The sequence below is a fragment of the Epinephelus moara genome, chromosome 19, assembly GCF_006386435.1.
Source record: "Epinephelus moara isolate mb chromosome 19, YSFRI_EMoa_1.0, whole genome shotgun sequence".
Taxonomy (NCBI): domain Eukaryota; kingdom Metazoa; phylum Chordata; class Actinopteri; order Perciformes; family Serranidae; genus Epinephelus; species Epinephelus moara.
This window is the reverse complement of record NC_065524.1, coordinates 12,305,050-12,332,597: the sequence shown is the minus strand read 5'-3', so window position 1 is coordinate 12,332,597 and position 27,548 is coordinate 12,305,050. Positions and strand designations below refer to the sequence as shown.

Genomic DNA, 27,548 nt, shown 5'->3' with positions numbered 1-27,548 from the left:
TTAGAGGCAAAAGATCTGAGAAGATCAGTTGAGTTTTCTTTGGATACAGTGACGACTCGCTGCTATTTAGGAGACAGTTTGAGTTTCACTTCCTAACTAATTTAACACCACCGCAGGCACACATGTGCAGGCTCTTTTCAACAGTTTTCCTTTAATTTTCCCAAATGTCTTTTAAAGATTTGGTTGTGTGATTTTGGCACTTGTGGTACATAGCGAACAAGGCCAGTCAGGAGAGCCAGCAGTTCCTGTCCTGTGCAGAAAACAGACGGCGAGGAGACTGTGAGTCTGTCCGAGGCCTGGGGGCGACAACAGGGAGATGCCAGTGGAGGCAAGGCACTGAGAAAGGTACTTTATATTTAATGAACACTTATGAAAAACATTACAGGCTGTGTTTTTTGTAATGATATAACATTTTAGCATCACTGAATCTTGTCCATGATAATTATGAAACCTTGGAGTAATTTAACTAGAACCAAATGTGATGGTCTCCAGTGAGAACATAATTTCCTCAGTGTTGGTAATGGAACAAATTAAAGGACCAGGACCAGCGTGTGTATTCTTCCCAGTAACATCCTTTTTGCATCAGGACGCAGCAAGAGCCATGGAAAAATGAGGTCTCGGTTGTGATGAACACAAGCACTGACAACACCATATGATGGCTGAAGAAAGTCACCATAGTGTTGTATTGTTGTTTAAACTACAATGTTTACACTGTTAAGGGCTTTAACTCAGGCTAACATCAGGACAAGCTGACCAAACCTTAAAATGTGTTTCACATCTGTTAATGTTTTCCCACTTAAGTTTTTCTCTCCTTTGTGTTCATGTTCCAGGAATATCTGAAAATTACTCAACCTGCTCTCCTGACCTGCGGACATGCCCGGATAGTTTTTGTGACGCAGTTGAAAGCAAAGACCCATTAATATGTCCACAAGACTGTACAAGTAAGAAACACGTGCACACATTTAAAGATGTAAAGCACGTTTTGTGTATAAATCTGTAAATAAGAGCATTCTGTTTATTTGTCTATGAAGGGGAAACTGTTACTGGAGGTCATGAACGAGGCTTGAGGAACGGGATCCAGGCCGGCTATGGAACCTGCTACTGCTACTCTGAGAGATGCTTCTGTGAGAAGGAAGATGTTGAGGGTGAGGTGACGTAAATCATACAAAAAAAGTTAATAATAAAGTGAAATATTGTCTCCAAGGGGTCATAAATCATGTCATCTTAAGAATAAACCTGAAACGGATGGCTACTCTCTTGAAAAATAAAGCATTGTGCAACACATTCTCCTGCAGAGGCTATATGTGACGACATGTGTAAGACCATCATTGCCACAGCACTGCTCCTCTCCTTCATCGTCTCCATCCTCCTGTCCTCCTACTTCATCCACCGGTACCACAAGAACTCGCCCAAGCCCCCAATCGCCTCTGCTGAGATGACTTTCCGTCGGCCAGCTCAGGCTTACCCCATCAGCTTCCCTGCTAACAACGTACGCAGGGGCTCGCAGGAATCCATTGAGACTGATACCTTTAAAATACCTGTAAGCTGATTCTTTTGGCCTGTTTTCTGCATCAGTTTTCTTCATCATAGTATGCTGAACTGAAGAAGTCAAATATTCATATGTTTTTTCAACAGGAGGATCCTAAGTGGGAGTTTCCTCGTAAAAACCTTGTACTTGGCAAGACTTTAGGAGAAGGAGAGTTTGGGAAAGTTGTCAAGGCAACAGCATTCAGGCTCAAAGGAAAAGCTGGTTACACCACTGTGGCTGTGAAAATGCTTAAAGGTAAGACAAGCCAGCCAGAAAACTGACAAGTAGGGGAGGTAATGGTGATATACGAGGAGTGAATGTCTGAAGAGATGAATGGTTTCAACATTACAATCCCTTATGTTCTGACAGAAAACGCCTCCCACAGCGAGCTGCGTGACCTGCTGTCAGAATTCACTTTATTGAAGCAAGTCAACCATCCGCACGTCATAAAGATGTACGGAGCGTGCAGCCAGGATGGTAAGACCTCATACCTCCAGCCACCCTCTCTCAGGACGTGTGTGCTGCACATGGAGTCTAAGTGCTACATTTCTCTGAATAGGTCCATTGTATCTGATTGTGGAGTATGCCAAGTATGGGTCGCTCCGCAACTTCCTGCGCGAGAGTCGGAAAGTTGGCCCGAGCTACATGGGCAGGGACGCCAACCGAAACTCCAGCTACCTGGAGAACCCAGATGACAGGGCGCTCACCATGGGTGACCTGATCTCCTTTGCATGGCAGATCTCCAGAGGCATGCAATATCTGGCGGAAATGAAGGTATTTTATAAACCGAAAAAGGGTTAACTTTATATAGAAAATGTGTGTGGGCTTGCTGTGTAAATTTTGCTGTTGAAAGTCTGAAATAGTTGAAATAATGAAACTAAAAAATACAAATACTAAAAGAAGCTGACATTAAATCAAAGTGCTATGTGAAGTTTAAAGAGTAAGTTTGGTATTTTTCACCCTGGCCCCTATTTTCCCATGTTTTGGACCTAAGTCAGGGGTCGGCAACCTTTTCTATCAAAAGAGCCATTTTTGGCCCCCCAATTTTTTTTTTATTTGTCTGGAGCCACAATACATATTTGTGCCTTATGGTGACGGCAACAAAGCCTGTTTATTCTAAATTAGTCTATAAATATTCCTAATGGGAGCATTCATTAATATGTTTATAACAAAGTAGCTGCTCTGCAGTGGGCTATTTATGATTGTTTGGTGCTTAAACTTTGCGTTAGTAGTGACAACAAACAAATCTGTTCACTCACTATGAAATTCTCTATTTTCTTTACTAGACTTTTTTATTTTTTGGATTTAGAATGAATAGCTAGCCTCACTAAGGAGACTCAAGGCTAGCCATCGCTATTGAGATTCAGCAGATTTTAGGAAAAGGCGCCAGATGTATGACACACATAGTTGACGAAATGCTAAAACTTTTTTTTAATTTGATTTATAGGCTACACATTTTTTAAAAAAAATCAAAAATGTATGAATCATTCATCACAACAATGATAAATGGAAATTAAAATGTTAAAAAAAAAAACTTATTTATTTATATGTAATTTTTTGTCAAAGCCACAGGGAGCCTCTGTAGAGGGGCTAAAGAGCCGCATATGGCTTCTGAGCCATAGGTTGCCTACCCCTGGTCTTAATGAATAATGGGAACAATTTTTAAAACTGGTCCAGTATTAGGCGAGACATAGGCTGCAAAGAAGAGAACTACTTGACGCATGTGCATTGTCCATGTATGTCCACTAAAAGTGCTTGTTTTTGCCACTGGCAGGCTAAGATTGTTATCATAAGTGTCTGACACATTATGGAAAGGATCCTTAAAGAGAAAGACCTTTTGGATAAAGAGTAAGATCCTTTTTCCCTGAGATCCAGCCCTGACATGACCATCACCAAATACACTAGACTCCATTTAATAACCCTTGTGTTACCCCTGGACATTTTTGTCCATTTTCAAAATTCAAAACTCCCTCACAGACAAATTAAAAGGTCACAGGGGGGTGATTTTTTGCATGGGGGTGTCATTCTGGGTGAAATTTCAAAATCCCAACTTTCAGCATGAAAATCCGTTATTTGACCCTGTAATGCATTTTTATCCCACAAAAATCACCCCCTGTGACCTTTTGTTGGATACTTTCTAGAAAATGGACATTTTTGTCCACTTGAAGGGTCATGGATGGAATAAAAATGCATTACAGGGTCAAATAATGGATTTTCGTGCTGAAAGTTGGGATTTTGAAATGCAAAATCACCCCCCTGTGACCTTTTGTTGGACACTACAAAAGTTTCTAGAATATGGACATTTTTGTCCACTTGAAGGGTCATGGATGTAACTTTTTTGATGGGGAACACAATTAAATAAACACTAATTTTATCACCTGAAAACACACTTCATTCAAAATTGACAGAAACAAAATCAAACTCACAAAAACCATCTTGGTTCATCTTTCCACTGTTCCAACAATCACCAACTCTGGTTTGGTTAAAATAAACCCTTAAACCACCCAATTAGATGTGAAAATATGCTGGTTTAAACATGCTAAAATTACTGTTTATATAAATGGAGCCTGGTGGCTTTGGCAGTAGCAATGTCAGGGCTGTTTTTGGTTAAAAAAAGGATCTTGCGCTTTATTAAAAAGCTCTATCTCTCTCTGGATCCTTTCCATAATGTTGTCAGACACTTACAATAACAAACTGAACCTGTCAGTGGCAAACATAAGCACTTTTAGAGGACATACATTGACGTTACGAACATGCGCCAAGTGGTTTCATGGCAGCCTGTTTTACTGTTGCCAGCAGCGACGCTTTATTTGACCAGTTTCAAAAATAGTTGTCTCCATTAGTCATTTAAACACAAACATGGAAAAATAGGGTTCTGGTTAAAAAATACCTTTTAAGTTTAAAGGCTGAATGAAGTTGAAGTGTTTTGGTGAAAGTCGTACATTTCAGTTGAAGTGGAAGAGCAGAGGCCACTTCAAGTGTTTGTACTGTAAGCTGCTGAAATGTTAGTCGGCTGTGTAAGCACTATAAGATACTCTAAATGAGCATTTTCGTCCGACAGCTTGTTCACAGGGACCTCGCAGCACGAAATGTCCTCGTAGCTGAAGGGCGAAAGATGAAGATCTCCGACTTTGGCCTCTCCAGAGACGTGTATGAAGAGGACTCGTACGTTAAGAGGAGCAAGGTAAAGAAAAGAGACAGAAGAGCATTCATGTCGATGTATTTACAACTTGTACATAGAGATGAACGAGGTTTCTTTTTGTTTTCCAGGGCCGTATACCTGTTAAATGGATGGCAATAGAGTCCTTGTTTGATCACATTTACACAACACAGAGCGACGTGTAAGTACAATAATAATATAAAGCAATGGTTTGTCATGTTTGGACATACACTTATTGGCTTCCTTGCCAAGAGTTACAAAGCAAATAGCTGTATTTCCAAAATATTAAACTATTTTTTCATGCAATAACGCAGATGAATCTGTTCTCTAATTACTGAAATATTCTTATGAGCTGCTGTGTTTTCCTCCAGCTGGTCCTTTGGAGTGCTTCTGTGGGAGATAGTGACACTGGGAGGAAATCCATACCCAGGTATCGCCCCTGAACGCCTCTTTAACCTGCTCAAGACTGGCTACAGGATGGAGAGACCAGAAAACTGCTCCGAGGAAATGTGAGCTCCCCTCTGTTACACAACAGCATCTTGTCATCTCTACTGAGTGCAATAACTCCTCCACCACATTAAGACAGTCATGGAAAATGACCGCTGGGAGCATTAAATGATTCCTCTTCTCACCCACTGTAAAACTTTTTCCTTCTGCAGGTATAACCTCATGCTTCGATGCTGGAAACAAGAGCCAGACAAGAGGCAGACATTCTCAGACATCAGCAAAGAACTGGAAAAGATGATGGTGAAAAGTCGGGTATGGTGAAGCTATACAATACATTATAATAAGTTATTCATAATCTTCCACAGGAAGAAGTGGGGGGGAGCTATTAATCAGCCTCTTTCCATGCATTACTGGTGCAGTTTTGACAAAGCTTTGGTGATGCATCATAGAGATCTGGCAGTCAGAAGTTAGAGTTTTTTTCTTTCCACTCCTTTTTGGATTTGCAGCTGGCCCAAAACGACTGAAATGAAATGAATGGGGACATCATGTACTGTTGGCTTACTGTTTAGAGTCAGATACACACATGCTCTGTTATACTGCTTCACCGTATGATCTGTCACTCTTCTCAAACGCTTTAGATACCATAATTAGTGCTTGAAGAGCAATCCTAAAATGTGGCCTTGGGCAGCGTAATCACAGAGCATACCAGTCAGGCTCCTGCTGCTGACGTGAGGCTAAATATAGAACATTTAAGGACAAGGGAATGCAGGCATCCCAGAATACAGCGGGCTCATTCTTCCCTGTTATCATTAAGCGGTAGTGGGCATGTCACTTGATTTAATGAGTAGAATTTACACACATTTCCCCAGGATCTTTGTCAGTAGATGTCACTGCACTGCATGTGTGTGACCTTTAGCATTTAGCAAGCTCAGCTTTAGTGTGCTACGATTCCTCGCCTCAGTAATCGGCCTAATCACACCCTCATCTGCTCTTGTCAGGATTACCTGGACCTGGCGGCGTCCACGCCAGCCGACGCCCTGCTGTACGACGACGCCCTCTCTGAAGAGGACACACCACTAGTGGACTGTAATAACGCCCCTCTCCCTCGAACCCTCCCCTCCACATGGATTGAAAACAAGCTCTATGGTAGAATCTCCCATGCATTTACTAGATTTTAGAAACAGGACACACAACACAAGCTCTCTTTTTTGGCAAGTTGTGATTGGCTTTTTCCGTAGTCAAGTGTGCGTGACTGTGATCTAGGCATGCCTTTCGCTGATTAATGCTGACATATCTCCCATTTCATTGTAAATGAGAGGCTCAGTGAAAAAAAAAAAGATCTTGTGTCTTGACTTTTTTTTGTTTTTACTTGGACCTGCTTCTAATGTACATGAATGCTGACCAAAAAAAAGCTACATTTGTAAATATTCAATATACCTTCCATTCTTATTTATATGGCACCGCTCATACTCATGCTTCATCTGCATTTCATTTGTAGATAGATCATTTTTTTCACTCCATCACATTTCCATCGTCATCATTTGATTATTTGTTTGCATTGGAACAAACAGTGTGTAACATTTGAAACAGGTCCTCGCTGAATCAATCACTCACTGTGTTTTTTAAATTCCAGATTGTCTTAAATTTCCTGACTTTCTAATGTATATTAGCTTTTGATCTATAATGATTTTCACAATGCTGAACAGAGAAACAGTAAGGCTTTTGAATGCAACTCTCAGGTGCCATTGATTAAAAGTAACAAACACATTAGTTACTTGTTGTTCATCTGCATTTCGTAGCAGTTACAGTTAGGCAGCCATAGGTCAAATATAGGGGCATGAGCAACATTATAGCCTTGATACATTACAAAAAGTAAAATAAACATTACCTTATATAATATTTCACTTGATGTAACATATACGAAGCCATAAGTTTGCACCTCTGAGCACTTGTTTTAGAGACAGGCACTACAGAGTTTGATTTAAGAGCCTTACTGTCTGCACGCTGTTTATCTTTCACTGAGTGCAGAAAAATGATATGTTCTCGTTTTTAGGCATGTCATACCCGAACTGGCCTGAGAAGAGCCCGGTACCGCTCAACAGACATGATGCCACTAATCCAGTCTTTACAAGATATGCCAATGATAGTGTTTATGCAAACTGGATGGCTTTGCCTTCACCCGCAAAAGCTGTGGACAAGCTCGATAGCTAAAGACAAACCAACACTGTAGAAAAGATGACTAATTGGTAGATGTGTATATTTCTATAAGACTGTACATATACAATCTGATGCTAAAGCTGGTTCCCTTTTATTTCTGTTGCACGGGTATTCAACGTTTGAAAAACTGGGGTCTTTTTGCTGCAAAAGCGGCAGGATCAATGTAGACCAAGCTTCATTCAGCTCTTCAGTATGTTAATTATTACCTCACGGGTCATGTTGGCCAAGTTGTATCACTGCATGACTATTGTACCAGATTGTATGCCAGTTGTCGATGTCTTTTAAGTGCCTGTGCCGCTTCTACAATAGCCTCCAATTATTAATGTGCGACTGTGAAGATCTTGTTCCAGCCCAGGAATTAAAGGGGACGTCTTTACCATCACCTGTTGTAGACAGCTGGGATTGAGTGGACAGAAGCAAAATGCTGAACCTGTTCTGAAAATGTAAAGTTTCTACCTTAGAGGATTGTTGCTCCTCGAAATGTCAAAGACCCATTTTGTGTTTCTCCCACAAGATGTTTCAAAAACTGTTCTTGCCAAAGAAAAGTAACACAGACATGTTCAGTGAACAGTTTTCTTGCTTTTGTTCTTGTTTTGTTTTTGTTTTTTTACATGGAAAAATATCAACTAGTAAGTGCTTCTCCAGTGTAACGACATGAGACTTAATGTCGCTTGTGACCATGTCCGGTGTCAGACTACAGTTCTCTTTTGGATTCACTGTAATGGCAATCTTTGTGGAAGTATGATTATGTAAACTAATGAGTGTTATCATCGTTATGTTGTTATTATTTGATTAAGTTACAATTAATAATAAACGTTGAAAATGTGCAGTATGTCTCAGCTCATATCTAAAAAATGATAGTGAGTGAACTGTTGACCTTTTTGTTTTAATTTACAGTGTTATAAATGCAACTTATGTCTGGTGGTTCACATAAATTATTTTTTATAGCATTACAGTATAAGGTTTACTCTCAGTTCACCTCCAGACATGATTTGTTCATTATTCGCTCTAGTTTTAATACATATTTATTTCTTATTAAATATTTGCAGCAGTGGCCTTGGACGCATTTGTCCACTGAAGCCTTTGCATGTGTAAATATTCAACGTCACAGAATTATGGAAACCTTGTGTGGCTTTTCTAATGCCACTGAGTCTCAACTCTGCTTCACTCTTGTTTTGGCTGTAAGCAAATATTTATATTTGAAGCTGATAAAGGTTTTAGTTTTTAGGTTTCAGTGTAATTTCAGCACAATATTTAATAGCCTGTTTATTGTATTGTTTATAACACTGTAAAACTTAAAGTTTTGAGTAAAGATGTCTGAAGCAGGCATCACTACTGGCCTATATTGGTTCTATAATATCAGATTAAAATACACATGATAGAATATAATACACGTCATCCCTTTCTCCTTTATCTCTGTCATTTTCAGGATTTTGACAGCCCTCTGTACTTTTGAGGGGTAAAATTTGAAACCCTCTTGATTTCACAGTTCTGAATTAGCTGGTTGACTCCCCTGTGACTGAATCACTGTCACAGAAGAAAAGAAGAAAAAAGAAAATGATTAAAATAGCTCCGTGACAGACTGGTGACCTGCCCATGGTGTCTCAGTGATTTCCGCATAATGTGCGCTGGGATAGGCTCCAGACTGCTGCCACCCTTGATGGGAATTAATGAAGGAAGTGAATAAAAGACTAAAAATAGAAACTCATGGGAACATTTCCTTGTTTACCCTATGCATTATAGTGATAACAGATCACATGTTTGAACATTACACAAGTGATCTGTTTCCAGTTAGAGTCCACTTTAGTGGTAATTCAATTCAGAGGTATCAGTTACTGTATCACCAGATAAGAAGTTTGTTTTACCAGTTAGGACAGAGAAATACAAAACAGCACACAAAAAGCAATATCATGATGAACCTCCCTTTAAATGGTTAAACAGGGTAAGAGACAAGATAGAACTTTATTTATCCTGGGGAAAGTGCTGTACATCAATTGCAATACAAAGTTGAAGGAGTGCAGAGTGAAATACAAGGACTAATATAACAGAAAAAAGACCAATATAGAGCAAATATAAAAACTAGAAAACAGTTAGGTGCAAAATATAAAACTTGATAACAGCAAGGTGCAAATAAGGTGCAAAATAAGGTATGAAATGAATCATGTAATTGATATTTATAAGACACTTACTGGGTTTTGTTTATGTACATGGTGCATACATACATACCATTAACAAAATCAAGTGGCAGAAAAAAAATAATTCTTCAATATTCTATTAACAACAGCAACAATAATAATAATAATAATAATAATAATAATAATAATAATAATAATAATAATAATAATAATAAATGCCTTATTATTATGAACAAGGAGCTTCAGCGTGTTTGATGACGACACTCGTTAGCAAACTCCCATTGGTTAGTCGCTGACCGGAAGTAGACTACGACCCACTCTTTTCTCTTTGCTCCGTGGCATTCTGTAACACAGGCTGCTGCTGCTGCTGGTTTTACACTAAACCCACGGCTGTAAGCTCAGGCAGGAATGGACAAAGACGGCATTAGGTGAGTAGTCGGTTTAACACTATTATTAGCGCTTATTAGGCTATCTAACAGATATGAGATAACCTGAAAGCGTAGAGAAGCTCCGAGCATCGCTAAGCTAGCTACATAACCGTGCCAATATCCGGTTAGATTTTTTCAAAGTAAGTGCACACGATATGTATGGTAAGGTAGTTTTCAGGGGAATAAAGGGCGCTTAAATTTGTGCTACACTTTTATAGAGCAGTGTGTTAACTGGGTACAACACAGCGTAACATGTTAGCCAGTACAGTTCATTTGTTGCCATCGCCAAAAAACGTGCAGGACACATTTGGATGCCAAACTTAAAACTCACTGTAAAGTCGTATTAATCAGGCATCAGGCCAGGTCACACGTTTGTTTCCAGTTAAAACTCAAGAGTAACCAAATAAAATGGTTATAATGACATGTTGAGAAATAGTAGGCAGAATTTCTTATGGTAAACATAACCCACTGTAGCCTGCTTAACTAGTCAAACACTTCAGTAACAATTAAGTAAATTCACTAGCATTTCTGAGTCCATGTTGGTGTATGAATGTGTAGTCATTATGAGTTTACTGCCAACAAGATTGATAGTTAAGACATTGGTTGTACCATACTGAGACTGTTATATCAATGTGAAACTTGTCCTGTAGCCTTCAGTCAGTAATGAGTTGCATTTATCTGTAATCATAGTCCTTAGCAGCGAGAATGAAGAGAAAGCTAAGGTAAATATAGGACACAGTCTGTTAAGTATTGATTATTATGTCAAAGTAATGACTGGTGAGAGTTTCATGTGACGTTTTCTTTGCATGTGGGCAGATCTTACAGGTGGTCTATTTGACTTTGACAGAGCCCCAGAGCTCAATATTTAATGTCACTGAAAGTACAGTGTAGTTCAGTGTGAAGATAAAAATTCACAGGCCTTGTTTCCGTCATTAATTGAACCCTAGTGAACTGCACACTGTTAAAGCTTAGTGTCTGTTTCTGGGGCAAACGTCTTGCCAAATATGTGCTTTTTTGAGTTTTGGAGGGGTTCTGTTAAATTCTGCATAAAAATAGTCCAACAGTTTTCAACATACAGTTTTTTGGATGGGTTCCTCTTTTTTGACCGTGTGAAACTTTGACACATAACCAGCAGAATGGCCCTCTGTGAATATTTGTATGTCATCAGTTATGATGTCGAAAATGTCTGAAGTCACGTTTCACCTTTGTGTTATTTTAAAGAGGAAACACAAAGTAGAACCTACTAAGAAGATAGTGCTGTCTGTGCAATTTTTATGAGAAAAAGGAAGTGTTAGGGGAAATAAAAAGCATTTCTGTCAAGCCACAAATAAATGGTTTTATAGCTATGTATTTTTTTGGAAGCACTAGAGCGGCGGTTTCCAGCTTTGGCCGTTGGACTCAGAGCCCTGCTGGTTTTCATTATAGCCGTCTTGAGCCTGATTTACACCTGTGAGGCAAGGTGAAGAAGAATGTCAGGATAGAAAAACAGCATTACTTTGTGTGCTGAGGGATGGAGCTGTAGGTTTGACTGCATGACCTTTAAGAAACAAATGTGCGTGGTATGTGGTTGATAAGATGATGTAAAGGCTCCACAAGGTTATAGCCTCAGTGGCTTCCACAGTATGGGATCTTTTCAGCATTTAAGTCACACAATAATCAGAAAACCCCTCATTGAATAAATGCTGCTGTTTATTTTTTTTCCTGGCATTCCACAAGGTAACTCTTGGCACCTACAGTTTGTTGTAAAGCAATTCTACAGAGTGTCGGGCTTTTATTTTGAAAAGAAAGCAGTTAAACCGGATATGAGTCTTCAGTAGATTGCTGTGGAGCTCGCGCACCAGTTTTCCTCTGAGCTGTTGTTTAGCAGAGCGCGAGTCTCCGTGTGCTAGCTCTCCAGGTGAAGCTAATTCCTGCTGTCCCTGTGTCTTCAGCTTTAAATTTAATCCTTAATGTAAACTCGTCGCAGAAGCTGGACACATATTAGACGCGTTGTTACTGAAAAATGTTAAATTTATTTACTGGATGAAATTGAAGCTGTCAGGTTGGTTAATTACAAAGGCTGCTTGAATGGTAACACAGTGTTGTATTATCAGGTATTATTGTCTGATCTGAGACATAACTAATTATCCAAAAGTCTTCACAAAGGGCTCACTTAATAATACAATTGTTGTCTTATTGTGATTTTACCCAGGTGATCAGTGCATGGATTTACACAGGACATATGAAGACACCTATAGGCTGGAGCCAAGAAACCACACCTTCACAATGAAATGACTTAAAGGTCCTTCAAAACCTCTGAGATGACGTGCAGAAGTACATTATAAGTAATGTCATCAGAGGGAAAAGGGAATGCAGCCTTGCCAGCTATAGCTTATATGTGAGCGTGATGCCCAGGCGGGGGTTGACGCTCCAGGGCCGGGTCCGCTGGCTCTTCCTGAGCCTCTTCCTGCTGCTGGTGCTGCTGCTGTTTGCATACCTGCTGGAGTGCACCCCTCCGGCAGATGTCAGCCTGGCCCTGCCCGGCTTGGCAGGGGAGAGCTATGGGAAGGAGTACTACCAAGCCCTGCTGCAGGAACAGGAGGAGCGCCACCTAAACCGTGCCGCCAGTCTCAAGCGCCAGATTGCCCAGCTCAAGCAGGAGCTGCAGGAAATGAGTGAGAAGTTAAAACTCCTGCAGGACAAGAAGGAGCTCCCCGGGGTGCAGGGCCTGTCGGAGACTAAAGACCAAGAGCCGGGAGATCTGCTGGAGTACCTGCACTCTCAGATTGACAAGGCTGAGGTCAACACAGGGGCACGCCTCCCCAGCGAGTATGCCCTGGTGCCCTTTGAGAGTTTCACCTCGTCCAAGGTTTACCAACTGGAGATGGGGCTGACGCGGCACCCAGAGGAGAAGCCTGTCCGCAAAGACCGCAGGGACGAGCTGGTGGAGGTCATGGAGGCTGCACTGGACATCATCAACAACCCTGATGAGGAGGATGGTGTGGAGGAAGACATGCCGATGCAGAGACAAACCTACACAGAGGGCCACTTTACTGAAGGTAAGAACTACACTGACTGACTACAGACCACTGACTGATGACTAACAGACTTGTTTTCTCACTACAGCATTGTTTTTTTATATTTCACAGGACTGTACAGGACAGAGCGAGACAAAGGGACACTTTACGAGCTCTTCTTTGCCAAAGAAGACTCCAGCAGCTTTCGCCATGTCACGCTCTTCAGACCTTTTGGTCCCTTAATGAAAGTCAGGAGCACATCTGTAGAAACATCAGGAATGATTATTAACATCATCGTGCCACTGGCGGGCCGAGTAGAAACTTTCTCACAGTTCTTACACAACTTCAGGTGAGAATAAACAAGAAACTATCCCCGTCTTTGAGACATGACCCAGCATGCTCTGTTTAAATTTGCATTCAGTAGACACATTGCCAAGGGTTTCATCATTGTTGTGCAATAAGATGCAACATTAATGTTCTTGTAATTAATATGAAAAATTCACATGTTTTTAGGGAGGTGTGCATACAACAGGACAGACGAGTACATCTCACTGTGGTTTATTTTGGTCCGGAGGGCCTACAGGAAGTGAAGTCATCATTGGAAAAATTGTCAAGGTTCGTCCTTTTACTGGAAATGAGCTTTTGATATGCTTGTGCTGGTTTTGTGGCAGTTATGTGTCATGTTTAATTGAAAACCTCTGCACGTGTTGTTTTTTAGGGAGGAGAGCTTCTCCAATTACACTCTGATCCCAGTGGACGAGGAGTTTTCCCGAGGTCGGGGTCTGGATATCGGGGCCCACGCCTGGAAGAGAGGCGATGTCTTAATGTTTTTTTGTGATGTTGACATTCATTTTACTCTTGAGTTCCTTAACACCTGCCGTCTCCACGCTACTCCAAGTAAGTTTTTACATGTTAGTGCTGAGATTCATTTTTAGTCTTTCTGAACTTTTGTTTATAGCTGGACTGTCACAGATGTCTAAATTATGCTTGACTGTTTGTTTTGTAGACAAGAAAGTCTTCTATCCAGTGGTGTTCAGTCTGTACAATCCTGCCATAGTCTATGGGAATTTGGAGCTGGCTCCACCTACTGAACTCCAACTGGTAAGGATTTCACATTTATGTTTTAGTGGTATTTGCAGAAAGATTGATTCAGACCTGTGCTTTTTAAAAATCCCCTCCACACTCTAAAAGTATTAAAAGGACAGTTCACCCCCAAATCAAAAATACATATTTTTCCTGTAGTGCTTTTTAACAATCTAGAATTTGGTGTGAGTTGCTGAGTGTTGGCGATATTGGCCGTAGAAATGTCTGGAATAATGGAACTAGATGGCACATGGCTTGTGGTGCTCAAAGTGCCAAAAATTAAAAAACAAAACAAAACAAAAAACCTTAAAAACGATGTCTCTTTACAGAAAACTATTTCTTTCTACTGAACTACACCACCCCAACTGTATCACCTCTAAAAGGAAGCATGTATCTACTCATGAACAAAAAATATGTATTTTTGGTTTGAAGGTGCTCTGTCCCTTTAAGGTGAACACAGAGAAACTTTTCTGAGAGGAATGATCAATAACCAGTACACTTTTTTGAGTGGAAAAGGACTTTAAACAGGTGTTTACATGACATTTAAATTTAATTTTAGTTCAACAAAATATGTGGTGTTTACTTGTTTATTGTGATTTAAAAATCTGTTTTCAAATAGATTCACAAAAAAGATGCTGGATTCTGGAGAGATTTTGGCTTTGGAATGACGTGTCAGTATCGCTCAGATTTCCTAAATATTGGTAAGCACTGTCACTAATCACTTCATGAATATTCTCAAACAGCTGATACCGTTGACTAAAAAGCAAATGGTTTCGTTTCCTCCAGGTGGATTCGATCTTGAAGTCAAAGGCTGGGGTGTGGAAGACGTCCACTTGTACAGGAAGTATCTTCGGAGCGACATGATAGTGATTCGGACGCCGGTGTCCGGCCTTTTCCACATGTGGCACGAGAAGCAGTGTGCAGACGAGCTGACGCCGGAGCAGTACCGCATGTGCATCCAGTCCAAAGCCATGAACGAGGCCTCCCACTCTCACCTGGGCATGCTGGTTTTCCGCGACGAGATCGAGGCTCACCTACGCAAGCAGGCCTTCAAGACTCAGAGCAAAACAGAGGACTAAGCCTGCCCCTACACACACCCATCATCATTCCAACGTTAAGACTGCAAGGTGCCGACATTATTATTATCGCACTACAGCAAAGACATGTTTACATGGATCCTGTATTTCACAGCACAGCTGTAGACAAATGAATGTACAAAAACGAGCATTGATCAATGTGAAATTTCACAACATGGTACAACTCTTACTGGAGAGCTACAGCAGTATCAAACAGATAATCAAATTGGTAATATTTAACCTTCTGAAGGAAAACTTACACGTTAAACAATCAATATGTCTCTCAGACCTTGGTTGACATTATATTTTACATACTCATACTCAGTTCAATAAGCATGCCGTTATTATCTTGGGAAACAACTTCTCATTAAGCCATCCCACCTGCTTCAAACACAGCACCTGACTCGAAACCAGTTCCTTCATCGCTTTCACCTTCTCTTCTGCTTTAATATGTCTCACTGCTGAATGTGACCTCAGTCAGTAGATTTCACCTGTTTCAGGTGATTTTTGCATCCCAAAAAATACCAAACATGATCAAATATGACCAGCTGTTGATGTGTAGAGTGGCTTTTAACAGAACCAAGCAGTTACAAAAGGGTAACAACAAGTCATTATGTATTTACTGTTGACAAAAGGAACAAGAAGAAGTTGCACTTTGTTTAAAATAGAGGTCATAAAAATTTGACCCCACAAGCACCAGTTAAATTTCTACTGATCCCCAGCTGTCAGCACGTTGAGGATCAGTATATTGGCAGTTATGTATGGAGCCGTTCTGTTAGTATTATATTTATCGGTTGTTTCAGACTGACGATGTGGTAAAAAGGGACCTTATTTGTGTGTTTTACGTGACAATCGGTCACTCTCTTCCTTTGCTGGTGACCATGTGATCAGTTAAACAGAGAAGCATGCTGAGTAAATAGTTTAAGAGCCAGGAGCAAAGATGTTTTCCGCATGCAGCGCTTTGGTATCAGGTCTATGTGGACCAATATTATTGTCTAAATAACATATTACATTATTAATAATATTTGTCATTTATGCCCAGTGAGCATGACTCACATTATGATTCCTATTAATACTGGACTGAGTTTGAATGTTACAGCCACTCTTGTAAATACTTTTCTAGTATTTCTTTGTTTCATACTTGTGAGTTGAATACTTTTGTCGTACGTGCCTACATGCTTAAAGTGACATGAAATGTGTCTGAAATGTTTACTCCATCTCATAATGAGAGAGGATGTTACAGATGAACAGTCACAGAGGTTGGAGGCGTAATGTTGATGAGTACAGCAGTCCAAACTCTACGTAGAGCCGGCAAAGAAGTGCTTTATTTTTCCTCACAATGACAGCAGGTTATTCTTGCATCTCATCCTGTACTGTAATTCTTTTTAATCCATGTTTTTTTGCTAATGATACAGCTTTTTGTAGATAGTCTTACAGCCTCCTCACTCTGCGGGACAAATGTGACGCGTCTTCCTCCCAGCGGTACACAACAGTTCAAACAGCAAAAAAAAAACTGTGCAAGGAAATGATTTATTTTGAAATTTTGGCCATTAAATAAAACTTACAGAAGGCTGCAGTAACTGCTCCTATGTCGTAGTCGTTTCTGCTGCTGTTAGCATTCGATTTGATGATACATACTTTGAGTAAAGTTCTATAATTTATACTATAAAAATGTAATATCAAACATGTCAAGTGTCTTTGAATCTACAAGCTCATTTGTATGTTTCTTAATTTAAGACAAATGGCATAATACAATTGTATTATTCATCTGTATACAATAAACTACATGAATAGAAAATAAGAGAGGAAAAAAAAAAGAAAAATTAAAATCAAGGAAAACTGACATGAAATAAACCAAATGGGATTCAGACAGGCTTATTTTCATCTCGGGTAAACTTCATTGTATTAATGTGCAATCTGCTCTGGATGGATCCCCGTGGTCTTGTAGATCTCTTTGAGAATGAGCAGAGCTGTGTCTTCAGATTGCCTGCAAAACAACAGAAGAGTTTATATTAAAGATTTACCTTCATCTATGGCTGAGCGACAAGCCTGGAGACATGTTCTAGCCAAGAAAAGCACAGGTGTAAATAAATTAATCATTGCTGAGTTCTGTGTAGCTGCTTCAGTTTAAGGGTCCTGGTATAGGCTTGTTTAATAGCGGTCATCATGATTTAAGGTAGGAAAAGCACAGGTGTGACTAGCAACTTAAACAATGGCTCTGTTCCACTTAAACTATTACAATGGAAAACACTTATAGTGATCACAGTTAAAGTGATCAATTGCTCATATGGATCAAAAAGCCTGGGACAGAATAGTTCTTATACAAATGCTGTTTCATATTATTTGCTTATAGTAGTCAAGTTGTCTGCTTACAATATTCATTTTAGGTATTTTCATACATAAAATGTGTGGGGAAACAATTGAAAACTACAGTAAATATTTTTTTAAAAACTACTCCCATGATACTTGTTTTGCGATAACCCGTCTGCTTCCAGCAGGCTGCCTGAGGCTGGTGCTTTGTGCTCATTAAAAACTATGACGGGGAAAGAAAGTAATTTTCTCTCAATGAAAAATGTAGCAAGCTTATGGCCGCTGGCAATGGAGACGGTAAACAAATATGCATGGGTAAAGCACCTGTGGTTAAAACTGCCTTTGCCAAGTGGATGGAAAAAGTAGTTAAAAATTTGGTTATAATAATCATCAGCTTACAGTGATCAATATGGCCTGGAAAGACGTGATCATAATAAGCGGTTTCCACTGTATTTTTATTATTGATTAATCACTGGATAAAAAAAAAAAGCCCATTGGTCAACAGGACCAACAATTCAAAAACCAAGGATATTGAGTTTACAATGAAGTCAGACAAGGAAAAGCAGCAAATTGTCAAAACTGAGAAGCTGGAATCATTTTGGTATTTTTGTTTAAGAAATGATTTATCCAATTTATTTTCCAATTTTTTTCGATCCAATTTTCAAAATAGTAGCTGATTTATTTTCTGTTGATCGACTCATCGTTTCAGCTCTTGATGCGATTAGAAAATCAGTGGAGGGATTGAATTTTAAACTTTATAATTAGTTAACATGTGAATGTGTGGTGATTAAAAAGCCTGAATGAAGTGAAGATGTGTGTACCAGTAGCAGAGATGACTCTGGAGGGCAAACAGGTACTCGTTGAAACTCTCGATGGGCTTCTCCTGCAGAACGTAGTCGATGCGATTCCCTCCATTCAGCATCCCGACCTTTACCTCGAGCTCCTCTTCTTTTATTGGCTCAGGGCTCTCTGGGATCTTTTGCTCTGTGAGAAAGAAACAGAACAGAGTTATAAATATCTCACAGGACAAAAATAATCTGACTGAAGAGTCAAAAATTGGAGAAACTCACCCTCCCGCGCTTGTTTCTCCTGTTCTTCGATCTGATTGGCTACGATGGCCAGCTCAGCCTGGAGCTGGGCTGCTGAGGTGTGAGCGCGGGCAAAATCATTGAGTGTCTGCCAGGCGCTCCTGAGGGAGCTGATAAAACCATGCTTCAGGTCGGAGCCCATCCTGGTGAGACTTTCCTTTAGTTCTGAAACACAAAGAGATCCATTAAACCCACCTACACAGAAAAAAAGCTTTGCACATGTGATTGATAAAGGCTTTTTCTGGCATTCAAACATTTATCTTTGCAGAGAGAAAAAGACAAACATTTATTTTACTTGACCAATTGTTAGACATCTGTTTGTCTTCAAAATGTAACAAGAAAAAAAAAACAAAAAAACCCACGAGCTTTCAATGAAAGAATGGAGTCATTGTATTTTGCCACCACATAAATTAGGGCACTCCACCCATAAGGGGCAGAGAGGCCTAAACTGAGGACACAGCATGCAGTAACACTAGACAACAACTCAGTTTAGGCTCTTAGGAAGCCATGATATAACTGCCAGGATGTGGTATGAACTCATGACATACTTTGATTTGTAAACAACAGTAAACAAACGACAGAGGTCTAGTTGTCTGGGGTGATTTAGGGGAAAATAATGAGTGAGTGTCGCACCGAGATGAAGCCTCTTCCTCCCTTTGTGATGTGGGATCAAAACAGGCTTCAGGTCCATGTCTGGTATTATCATCGGCTCAATCCTGTATGCCACCGGGTCCAGCTGAAAGAAAAATGAGTCACTGATGAAGCCATCAGATAGTAGTGCATGAAGTGACTCAGCTCCACTGCCTTCATCATATTCTGATTATACTTTTAGCCTCTTAGTTCTTAGTAACTAACTAATGTGTGGGCAAGTAGGGTTAAGGGAAAATTACTATGTTTCTGTGATATTAAATACATAACACTGATGTGAAATGACTCATTTTAGGAATTATAGTTAATGCCTTTGCAAGGCACAATAATGTACAGACTTCCTATCAGAACTAATAAATATCTGCTACAACTTATGCAATTAAGTTTTGAGTATCTGCACCTTAAAGGGACAGTTCACCCCAAAATCACAAATGCATATTTTTCCTCTTACCTGTAGTGCTATTTATCAGTCTAGATTGTTTTGGTGTGAGTTGCAGAGTGTTGGAGATATGGGCTGTAGAGATATCTGCCTTCTCTCCAGTGTAATGGAACTAGATGGCACTCAGCTTGTGGTGCTAAAAGCACCTAAAAATAACTCTGAAAAAGTCAACAGCAATGTCTCTGTATGTATAGTATGCGCCAAAAAAACACATTAGAGAGAAATTAGTCCCAACATGAAACTGCTCGCAACAGGGTCGGTGGATTTTTGGCACTTGGAGCACCACAAACTGAGAATCATTTAGTTCCATTATATTGAAGAGAAGGCAGACATCTCTACGGCCGATATCTCCGACACTGCAACTCACACCAAAACAATCTGGACTGATAAATAACACTACAGGTATGACAAAAAATATGTATTTTTGATTTTGGGGTGAACTGTCCCTTTAATTAGCAGTAATGCATCCAGGTTATACAGGTTGGAAGAGCTGCATACCGGATGGTAAATATTGAAGAATCCCTTGCATGTGGGCAGCTGGTACGTCTCTTCAATCTTCTCCAGTCCTCGCACTGTCAGGAACATGCCGATTGGAGAACCCAAGGCAAAGAAATTCATTGGCTCAAAGTCCAGAGTTCGGTACACCACTGACACCTAAAGAACAACACATGAATTAAGTTATTATTAAATGTCAAGTCAAAGTCAGAATCAGCTTTGACATTGTGTCTGAAGTCACGTTTACCTGTCCAGTGCCAACTTCAAAGCAGTTGTAGTCAACGTGACAAACAGAGTTGCCCGCTGGAAGCATCTTCATAGAGGGATCAGGAGGAGCTTCAGCTGCTGGTGGGGACGCCGCAACCTGACTGACCTCTTTGACCTCCGCTTTCTTTTCCTGTGCGGCCTGACGTGCAGCCTGCGCACATGAAACCAAGACAGAGACACAAAGAGCATGTCAATAATCATCCTGAGGTCTGCAAGCATCACAGATAGTCGGGAAACTAACTTACCTGCTTATTCACTCTTTCTTTGACAAACTTGGCGATCTTTTTCCTGGGACCCAGTGGGATTCCCATCTCTTTCAGGTCCTCGACTGTGCACATAAGCTGAAAGAGCATAAGAAAGGGGCAAAGTGAAACACCTTATACAAATGAGATCTAAAGAACAACAATAAGTGTCCCTCCATGACCTTAACCACATCTTTTTGTCGTACAAACCCATGTATTGTTTTCTACAATGTTAGCCTTTTTGTAGACCCCTCCCCCCAGAACTTACTGATTAAAGGTTCAAGTTTTGACTTCATAACAAGCAAAGTAGGCTTATATTCTTACAAAAGATTCTATGTCAATCTTCTCCTCATCAAAGGTACTCTTATATTCAGACAAGCCCAGATGTTCCAGCATAGCAGAAAGATCCTCAAACTCCTCTCCGTCTACTTTGGGCTCCTCTTCCACAGCTGGAGGGGTGACGGCGTGAGAGACGGGGGCTGCTACCTGATGTCACAGGCAGAATTTACAATTATGTACTGCAACATTATCTTTAAAAGATCCATTATGCACATCAGTACCTCAAAGACCTGAGGATGTTTATGATCAATTATTATATACATCAAGTTAGGTGGGGAAATAAATACACTGTGCTTTACTACAAAATCTTTCAGAGATGTTAACTGGTGTAGGACCTGTTTGGTTTCTCCATTAGCAGTGGGTATGACTGGTGTGGCCAGTGCAGGAGAGCCATCCTTCTGATTTGACAACAGGTCGAAGAGAATCAGGGAGCCTGAGAGTACAAAGGAGAAACAACACAATCTGGGTGAAAGATAGAAAAAGACAAAGCAAGTGGTTTAGAAGCTAATAATAGACTGCTTTATTACCTAAGCTGTGCCCGGCCACTGATATGCCTCCTCTGTAGTCTGGATTCCTCTTCATAAACAGGGCGTAAAGTCGGTTAATCTCTTGGGCAACTGTGTCCATGATGGTCTGGCAGTAAGTGGGACTGTTGTAGAAAAGCACATCTAACAACGTCTCATTTGTAAAGTGACGTAAACGTCCAGTGCTGGGCAGCGTTATCTTCTTTATCCTCCTATAAAGAGAAATTAGACATACGGTAATTAAATGACAAGTCTGGTGATATTCTATATTTTTCTTATTGAAGACCAAAACCAACAAATATTCTCTGTGTGTATCAAAGCCTGACGTGTCTTCTTCCTCTGTGCTACAGAGCTCCACTGTTGTCCAAATACTATTAAAGAACACATCAATGAGCCACACTGTTGCACTGGGCAACATGTTCCTTCACTACCATGACCCCACACTGTAGTTCATTTTGAGTCAAACCACATACACTGCTCTGCTGCTGAGTCACAAGAGCACCAAAGAATATTAACACACAGTTGAAAATAGTCACCAGCAACTGCACTACTTCCTCCTGTTTGAGTAACATACAGCCCCACTATATCTTTACACAGCAAATAGTTGTTTACAGCTATATTAATACTCTGAATACTGTATAGAGCTCCTTTAAAGATTAGATAACTGACTTTGGAAGCATTCATTGATTCACTGACATTTCCTCCCCTTACCTGTCCACCCCTGTGGCGTCTCCATGTAAAGCCGTGTGCCACTGGACAGGGAGGAACTCCACCCTGCTGATGGCATGCTCATCCAGCGGTTTCTTAAAGTGACTGTGCAGCAGCTTCAGTGACACACTGCGGAAGTCGTCCACTGAAAGCACAAGGGTTTGTACGGTTTATGTCATAAATGCCGTCACCACGGAGGGTACACGAATACAGGCACTACTGTTGGTACTCACCACACTCGACCATGCTCCGAAACCTGAGGTCACACACGGGACCGATTCCATGAACCATGAAGACGAGATGATCCACCTTTGCGAGCTCACCTGAGGAAGGTGCACAGGATTTATTCACTCGTCATCTACAGTCACTTATTGCCCTGTTTACATCTTAACATGCACCTAAATCTATCTGAACCTTACTGACGTATAATTAAGCAGCACTACATTTACAACCAGATATTAAAATGCATCTCAGCTAAATCTGACTTAATTGTCCCTCATAAAACAGACTGATGGCTGGCACTCCCTCTAATGTCTTTTGAAATGCCTCATCTCACTTTATAGTGTCCTGACAGTCTATTTGATACTTTTAGAGAAGCTTTCTCATTGGATCAATCATTTCCATTTACACAGGGGGTCTAAAATGACATTGTAAAAGCTGAGTTTCATTTTTTTCCTCATGAGTGCCCACACTTAGATCACATTAACTTGGGTACAGAGGAACTTGACTACCATCTGGCACTTCATCATGGTCATCATCAATCCCCCTCTTCACCACTCTGGGCCTGGTCTGCCCATCCTGAGTTGTGCCCCACTCATCTGGCATGGAGGAGGGCTGAAACTGCACAATCACCTACGGAGGCAAACAAAACTCATTAAAGGAAAACTTCACTCACAAAATGATCATTTGTATATCAGTTTCTCACTCCGTCTTACGCTGAATTCATTAAGAAAACTTTGTTTTTCTCCCATGCCTCCACAGTGAACGAGGAATCCAAAAACAGACAAAATTCTTGATTAATTGGAGTAAAGGGGGGCTGCGTTTCACAATAGGAAAAACTAGATCAAAACATACGTTTACAAACTCTCACACAACTCGTGCAATAAAATCCAAGTCACATTTATCCAGTTGTATGCTCTACTTCCAAAACACATGCATTTTCACTAAAACATTACAATTTAAAACACCTCCACATAAACAGTCACAGAGATTATATAGGAATATAGATCCTCCCCTGTAACCATGTGGCTTCAAGAAATCTCCTCATACACGGTGAGAAAAATTCTGTTTAATCTCAAAATAAAACCAGTCTGCTTTAAGGGCTTCTATTGGAAATATCTTCCGGTATGTCGTGGGTTGACAACGAGATATGTTCATATATGTAATCGTGCTAAGGTACAGACATCAGTGCTATAATTATAGCCCTTGTCAAGTGGTGAGGGTGGGAGGGACTGGTCTTGTGGGACCATTATTTCATATTATTATATGTTGAAATAAGGATCCTGTGTTTTCTCCTGCTGAGACATTTCTGTATGAGGAAAAAATAAATAAACTGTCTCACACAGCAACAAATACGCCTACGCCTGGGCAAGCACGCACATTTAAACTCTGCTCAATGGAATGCATGAGCAAAGTTCAAACACAACACTTTCCCAAGTGCACTACTCATATGCAGAAGTGTTTTAGATACAACAGTTTTAATGGAAATGCATGTGTTTGGGAAGCACTGAGCATACGACTGGTTAAATAAGACTTGGATTATACTGCAGTAGCTGTGTGAGAGTTTATAAATGCATGTTTTGATGTAATTTGTTGTCAAATGCTTATTACTCCAAGTCATCCAAAATTTCTCTGGTTATGGATTCTTTGTTCACTGACATTCAAGAAAAACAAAGTTTTCTTCATAAATTCAGCTTAACACAGGGTGAGTAACTGATATACAAAAGATCATTTTGTGGTATTCCCCTATATTAAATTCATAGGATTTATCATCACAAAATAACGACTGAACACTTAATTTACCTTTGGATTGTGCATGACAATAGTTTCTCCTGACGGGAACTCCAGTCTACGGTGCCACTGGTGGGTAGACACAGCTTTCTTATATTCTGCCTGAGGTCAGAGACAGATTGTTTAAGTATAAACAGTGATTTACAATGCAAAAATTGCACATTCAAGTCAATGCAGAACTGGATAAAAAAATAGCAGGATGTTATCTCACATTTTACTGAAATAGCATTTGTGTCTGGTAAAATGTAATAATGAGACAAACCTCCAGCTTGTCACTGAACTCCTCAGAGTATGGAATAAAGCGACTATCCGTATCCCCTTTGTAGAACCAAGTGCAGCGTCGGACCTCTGTTGGCTCCTCTTCCCAGTACACTGAAGTCCGCATACGGTCGTACAGCTGCACGTCATAACGCCCTCCATCTGTACGTATGACCACATTTTCTGGGTCTGGCTGAACTGGAGGAACAAAAAGCCCACAGAAACATTAGACCACACTTTCGTAGCGCTGTGAGAGCACCGACACCGCCAAGGTTAGATGTACTGATCTCTCTGGAGAGAAAATTAGCATGCGCACTGTGTACCTGAGTTATATGTCTCCTCTAGCTGCAGGGAGTCGATGATACTGAAAGGAAGCCAGACGCTCTTTGATTCCACTTGCTTGCAGTAGAACCAGTGAGGCTGAACAGGCTCATAGACATTGTAGTTCATTGGCATCATGGGACCAGCAGGAACTACCGCCCCAGCAGTGGTGGCTGTAGGTGGAGGCGCTTGAATATGTGTGGGAGGAGGCTGAGGAGAGAAGAAGAAAATCCTGATTATAAACTGCTCTTCACTAATGATGATAGCGTTTGAGGCATGTACTGTAGCTGGTCCGTTCAATACTCATTTCATTAACCTCATGAGTTAATCAAACTTCTGACAAACAAATCTGCCACTGCCACTAATTAGCCTTTATCTACCTTTGTGAATGTGGGTCCTGCCAGCGGGAATGTCTGTGGCGGAGAGCCTAGAGAGTATGGATTCTGCTGAGGTGTGTGTGTCGGCGGCAGGACTTCTGGAGCTGGAATATAAGGACTGGCTCTACTGCTGGTGGGGGTGTGTCGGTAGGGGTTATGACTCTGTGGCTGCATCTGGGGAGGCGGTGGGGTCATTGTGGTGGGAGGGGGAGTGTGACGCCCCATAGGGCTCTGGTAAACTGCACTGCCAAACGCTGGAGGGGGAGCAGGGTTCAGTTGTGAGCCTGGAGGGGGTAGTGGCGCCATGCTGACACTACTGGGAACAGAAACCGGGCCGGTTGATGTCGGGGCTGCTGACAGGGTTGGCGGTGGGCATGGCGACTGGCCGATAGCTGCGAATGGGTCACTGCTGGTTACGGGGCTGGAGAAGTAGTTGAATGTAGAGGGGGCTGGCCCATTACCAGAGGTCTGACCTAGGAAGCTGTCTTCTTCACCAACTTCAGTGGAATCCTCTGATAAAGCAAAACAGAGTAGAAGTTTGTAAGTTGAACAGTGAGCACATTTATTTGTAAATAAAGGGGACTCGCAAGGAAAATCCGGAACATATGACACATTAAAACACAACAGGCAAAGTGGGCGTGTAGGTCTATATATCGATCATTCTTGAGAATAGGGACAAAACCTTATTTTACTCTTCAATTAGGCTGGGAAAACATATTTTAAAAGATCAAAGTCTTGACTATTGAATCCTGTTATGGGCAAACCTCCTAGTGATATTATTTTTGTTTGAATAGCAAACACGATGGATGCCATTTATTAATTTCACAGCAGCCGTAGTGAGCAGCCATTTTATTTTTCAAAGTTGCTATGAGTTGTCTTAATGTTAATCCAAACACTCATTTCTAAACTGTAATTCTTTTTTAGTTTTGATTTAGGAGGGCTTAGGAGTTGACTAGTTAGAGTTGAGACACACCCAATAGCAATATACTTTAATGCATTTACAAATAGAAAGCTCACCAGTACTTGAGCAGCATTCACGTCTTTTTGGAAACCAAGAAGTGAGACAGTAGTCCTGAGGATATAGCTAACATATTTTATGCCTGATTAAATGATGTTTTTGCAGAAATCTGACTGAGTTGACAAAAATCTTGGACACATTTTTAAAGGGCCAACATTATCACAAGAATGATATTGTAAAACAAAGACGATATAGGACTACACCAGGATTACACTAATGTTATCAGTATGAACTGTAAGTTTTAGATTTTGGCGTCTTTAAACACATTTTTAAATTGTTTGAAGCTGTATGTTTTTTTTTTTGATAGGACATGACTTAACCAAATCTCAAGAATGGATACAACAATAGGGCTGCAGCTGACAGTTCTTTCCAAAGGTTTAATTCATGATATGCCAGAAAATAAAGAAAAATGGTCATCAAAATTTTCCAGAGTCCAATGTGACATCTACAGATGTTGTGTTTTGTCCAACCAAAACCCAAGGATATTCAATTTACAATGATGTAAAACAGAGAAAAAAACAAGTTCTCACATTAGAGAAATTCATAGTAGTATTCCTAAAAATGATCTAAACAATTAATCGATTATGAAAATAGCTGACATATAGTTTTCTGTCAACTTATTCAGCTCCATTTAACAGTATATCAGTACAGTACTCACTAGAATAAACACCTGACACCAAGGATGCTCTGAAAGTGGAAACAGACCCATTTTAGGTACAACCCAGTGTACAGCACAGTGCAGCTAATTGGCAGTGCTGTTTTTAATACGTGGACTTTAATTTGTTTGTTAAGGCAGGCAGGCGGATATGGCCAATTAAAGGGCAGATAAGGTTTTGATCATGTGGCTCCCAAATAGCTATACATCCTCTTTATGTAATACCAGACAAGACAGTCTAACCAAAACACATCACTGTCATTAAGGCTAATATCTCTGACAAACGACCTTCAGCTCAGATCCGCTGTTTCCTTCTCTTTCCCTTTCTGTTACACTAAATGACAGCTGATAGCAGCACAGGGACCCCGGGTTAGCTAGCTAGCTTAGCCTGCTAACGACACCGCTAATGTTTGGACATTTCCCCAGTCGGTTTTTCATCTCACCTCCTGACAGCACCGCCGGGCCGGTGGCCTGGCTCACCGGCATGAAGGGCAGGTTGAAATTAAACTCCGGAGCGCCGCTGAACAGTAAATTTGCACCGGTGTTGGGGACATTATTATTCTTTCTATCTGCCATTTTCACCTAGAATTACACGTAGCCACTATTGGCGCAGGCAGGCAGTAAACGCAGAGTTCCCCAAACAGCCTCTTCCTGCCCTCACAGATTTTACTGATCTCTAAATCATCACTAACGTACCCAGAAGCAAGACGGTGGTGCGCATTGTTTGTAGATCTACATAAATTACGCAGGTCGTTTGACCGCTGTTCATTGGCTGTAGG

At 40.7% G+C, this 27,548-nt stretch overlaps 3 protein-coding genes across 6 annotated transcripts in view; 2 read left to right on the top strand and 1 right to left on the bottom strand.

Annotated features, from left to right (window-relative positions):
- The window catches only part of ret (ret proto-oncogene receptor tyrosine kinase), a 57,699-nt gene extending 49,525 nt beyond the window's left edge, over positions 1 to 8,174 (top strand). Inside the window, exons 26-38 of the mRNA XM_050070436.1 lie at positions 214 to 345; positions 831 to 941; positions 1,032 to 1,145; positions 1,296 to 1,540; positions 1,636 to 1,783; positions 1,898 to 2,005; positions 2,088 to 2,302; positions 4,590 to 4,712; positions 4,799 to 4,869; positions 5,060 to 5,197; positions 5,348 to 5,447; positions 6,134 to 6,281; positions 7,189 to 8,174. Coding sequence (XP_049926393.1) covers positions 214 to 345; positions 831 to 941; positions 1,032 to 1,145; positions 1,296 to 1,540; positions 1,636 to 1,783; positions 1,898 to 2,005; positions 2,088 to 2,302; positions 4,590 to 4,712; positions 4,799 to 4,869; positions 5,060 to 5,197; positions 5,348 to 5,447; positions 6,134 to 6,281; positions 7,189 to 7,346 — 1,811 coding nt within the window. The 3' untranslated portion in view covers positions 7,347 to 8,174. The remainder of the gene's footprint in view (positions 1 to 213; positions 346 to 830; positions 942 to 1,031; positions 1,146 to 1,295; positions 1,541 to 1,635; positions 1,784 to 1,897; positions 2,006 to 2,087; positions 2,303 to 4,589; positions 4,713 to 4,798; positions 4,870 to 5,059; positions 5,198 to 5,347; positions 5,448 to 6,133; positions 6,282 to 7,188) is intronic.
- A 1,606-nt stretch (positions 8,175 to 9,780) lies between these two features.
- On the top strand, positions 9,781 to 16,650 carry csgalnact2 (chondroitin sulfate N-acetylgalactosaminyltransferase 2). Of its 3 annotated transcripts, none has more exons than XM_050072071.1 (8): positions 9,781 to 9,915; positions 12,107 to 12,953; positions 13,044 to 13,260; positions 13,425 to 13,526; positions 13,630 to 13,808; positions 13,918 to 14,012; positions 14,614 to 14,695; positions 14,781 to 16,650. In XM_050072071.1, exons 2-8 carry the CDS (start codon positions 12,302 to 12,304, stop codon positions 15,071 to 15,073), a joined length of 1,620 nt encoding a protein of 539 aa, XP_049928028.1. In that variant the 5' UTR covers positions 9,781 to 9,915; positions 12,107 to 12,301; the 3' UTR covers positions 15,074 to 16,650. The 3 variants fall into 3 exon arrangements, with proteins under 3 accessions (XP_049928028.1, XP_049928029.1, XP_049928030.1); XM_050072072.1 differs by lacking the exon at positions 9,781 to 9,915 and adding an exon at positions 11,761 to 11,956; XM_050072073.1 differs by lacking the exon at positions 9,781 to 9,915 and adding an exon at positions 11,761 to 12,008.
- On the bottom strand, positions 16,582 to 27,432 carry sec23ip (SEC23 interacting protein). Of its 2 annotated transcripts, none has more exons than XM_050072068.1 (18): positions 27,213 to 27,432; positions 25,100 to 25,608; positions 24,722 to 24,929; positions 24,403 to 24,596; positions 24,153 to 24,242; positions 22,862 to 22,982; positions 22,364 to 22,453; positions 22,134 to 22,275; positions 21,426 to 21,634; positions 21,234 to 21,331; positions 20,884 to 21,045; positions 20,563 to 20,658; positions 20,298 to 20,456; positions 20,054 to 20,209; positions 19,102 to 19,204; positions 18,451 to 18,633; positions 18,202 to 18,364; positions 16,582 to 17,057 (listed from the first exon to the last, which is right to left on the bottom strand). In XM_050072068.1, exons 1-18 carry the CDS (start codon positions 27,343 to 27,345, stop codon positions 16,976 to 16,978), a joined length of 2,898 nt encoding a protein of 965 aa, XP_049928025.1. In that variant the 5' UTR covers positions 27,346 to 27,432; the 3' UTR covers positions 16,582 to 16,975. The 2 variants fall into 2 exon arrangements, with proteins under 2 accessions (XP_049928025.1, XP_049928024.1); XM_050072067.1 differs by having other exon boundaries at positions 20,298 to 20,468; positions 27,213 to 27,430.
- Positions 27,433 to 27,548: the final 116 nt, after the last annotated feature.

Coding starts and splice junctions, on each gene's coding strand:
- sec23ip (XM_050072067.1), bottom strand. CDS start 27,345: ATGGCAGATAGAAAGAATAATAATGTCCCCAACACCGGTGCAAATTTA. Junction 25,609..27,212: donor CCCGGCGGTGCTGTCAGGAG/GTGAGATGAAAA, acceptor TTGCTTTATCAG/AGGATTCCACTGAAGTTGGT. Junction 18,365..18,450: donor GGAGAAACAAGCGCGGGAGG/GTGAGTTTCTCC, acceptor TCTTTCTCACAG/AGCAAAAGATCCCAGAGAGC.
- csgalnact2 (XM_050072071.1), top strand. CDS start 12,302: ATGCCCAGGCGGGGGTTGACGCTCCAGGGCCGGGTCCGCTGGCTCTTC. Junction 13,809..13,917: donor CCGTCTCCACGCTACTCCAA/GTAAGTTTTTAC, acceptor TTTGTTTTGTAG/ACAAGAAAGTCTTCTATCCA. Junction 14,013..14,613: donor CACCTACTGAACTCCAACTG/GTAAGGATTTCA, acceptor GTTTTCAAATAG/ATTCACAAAAAAGATGCTGG.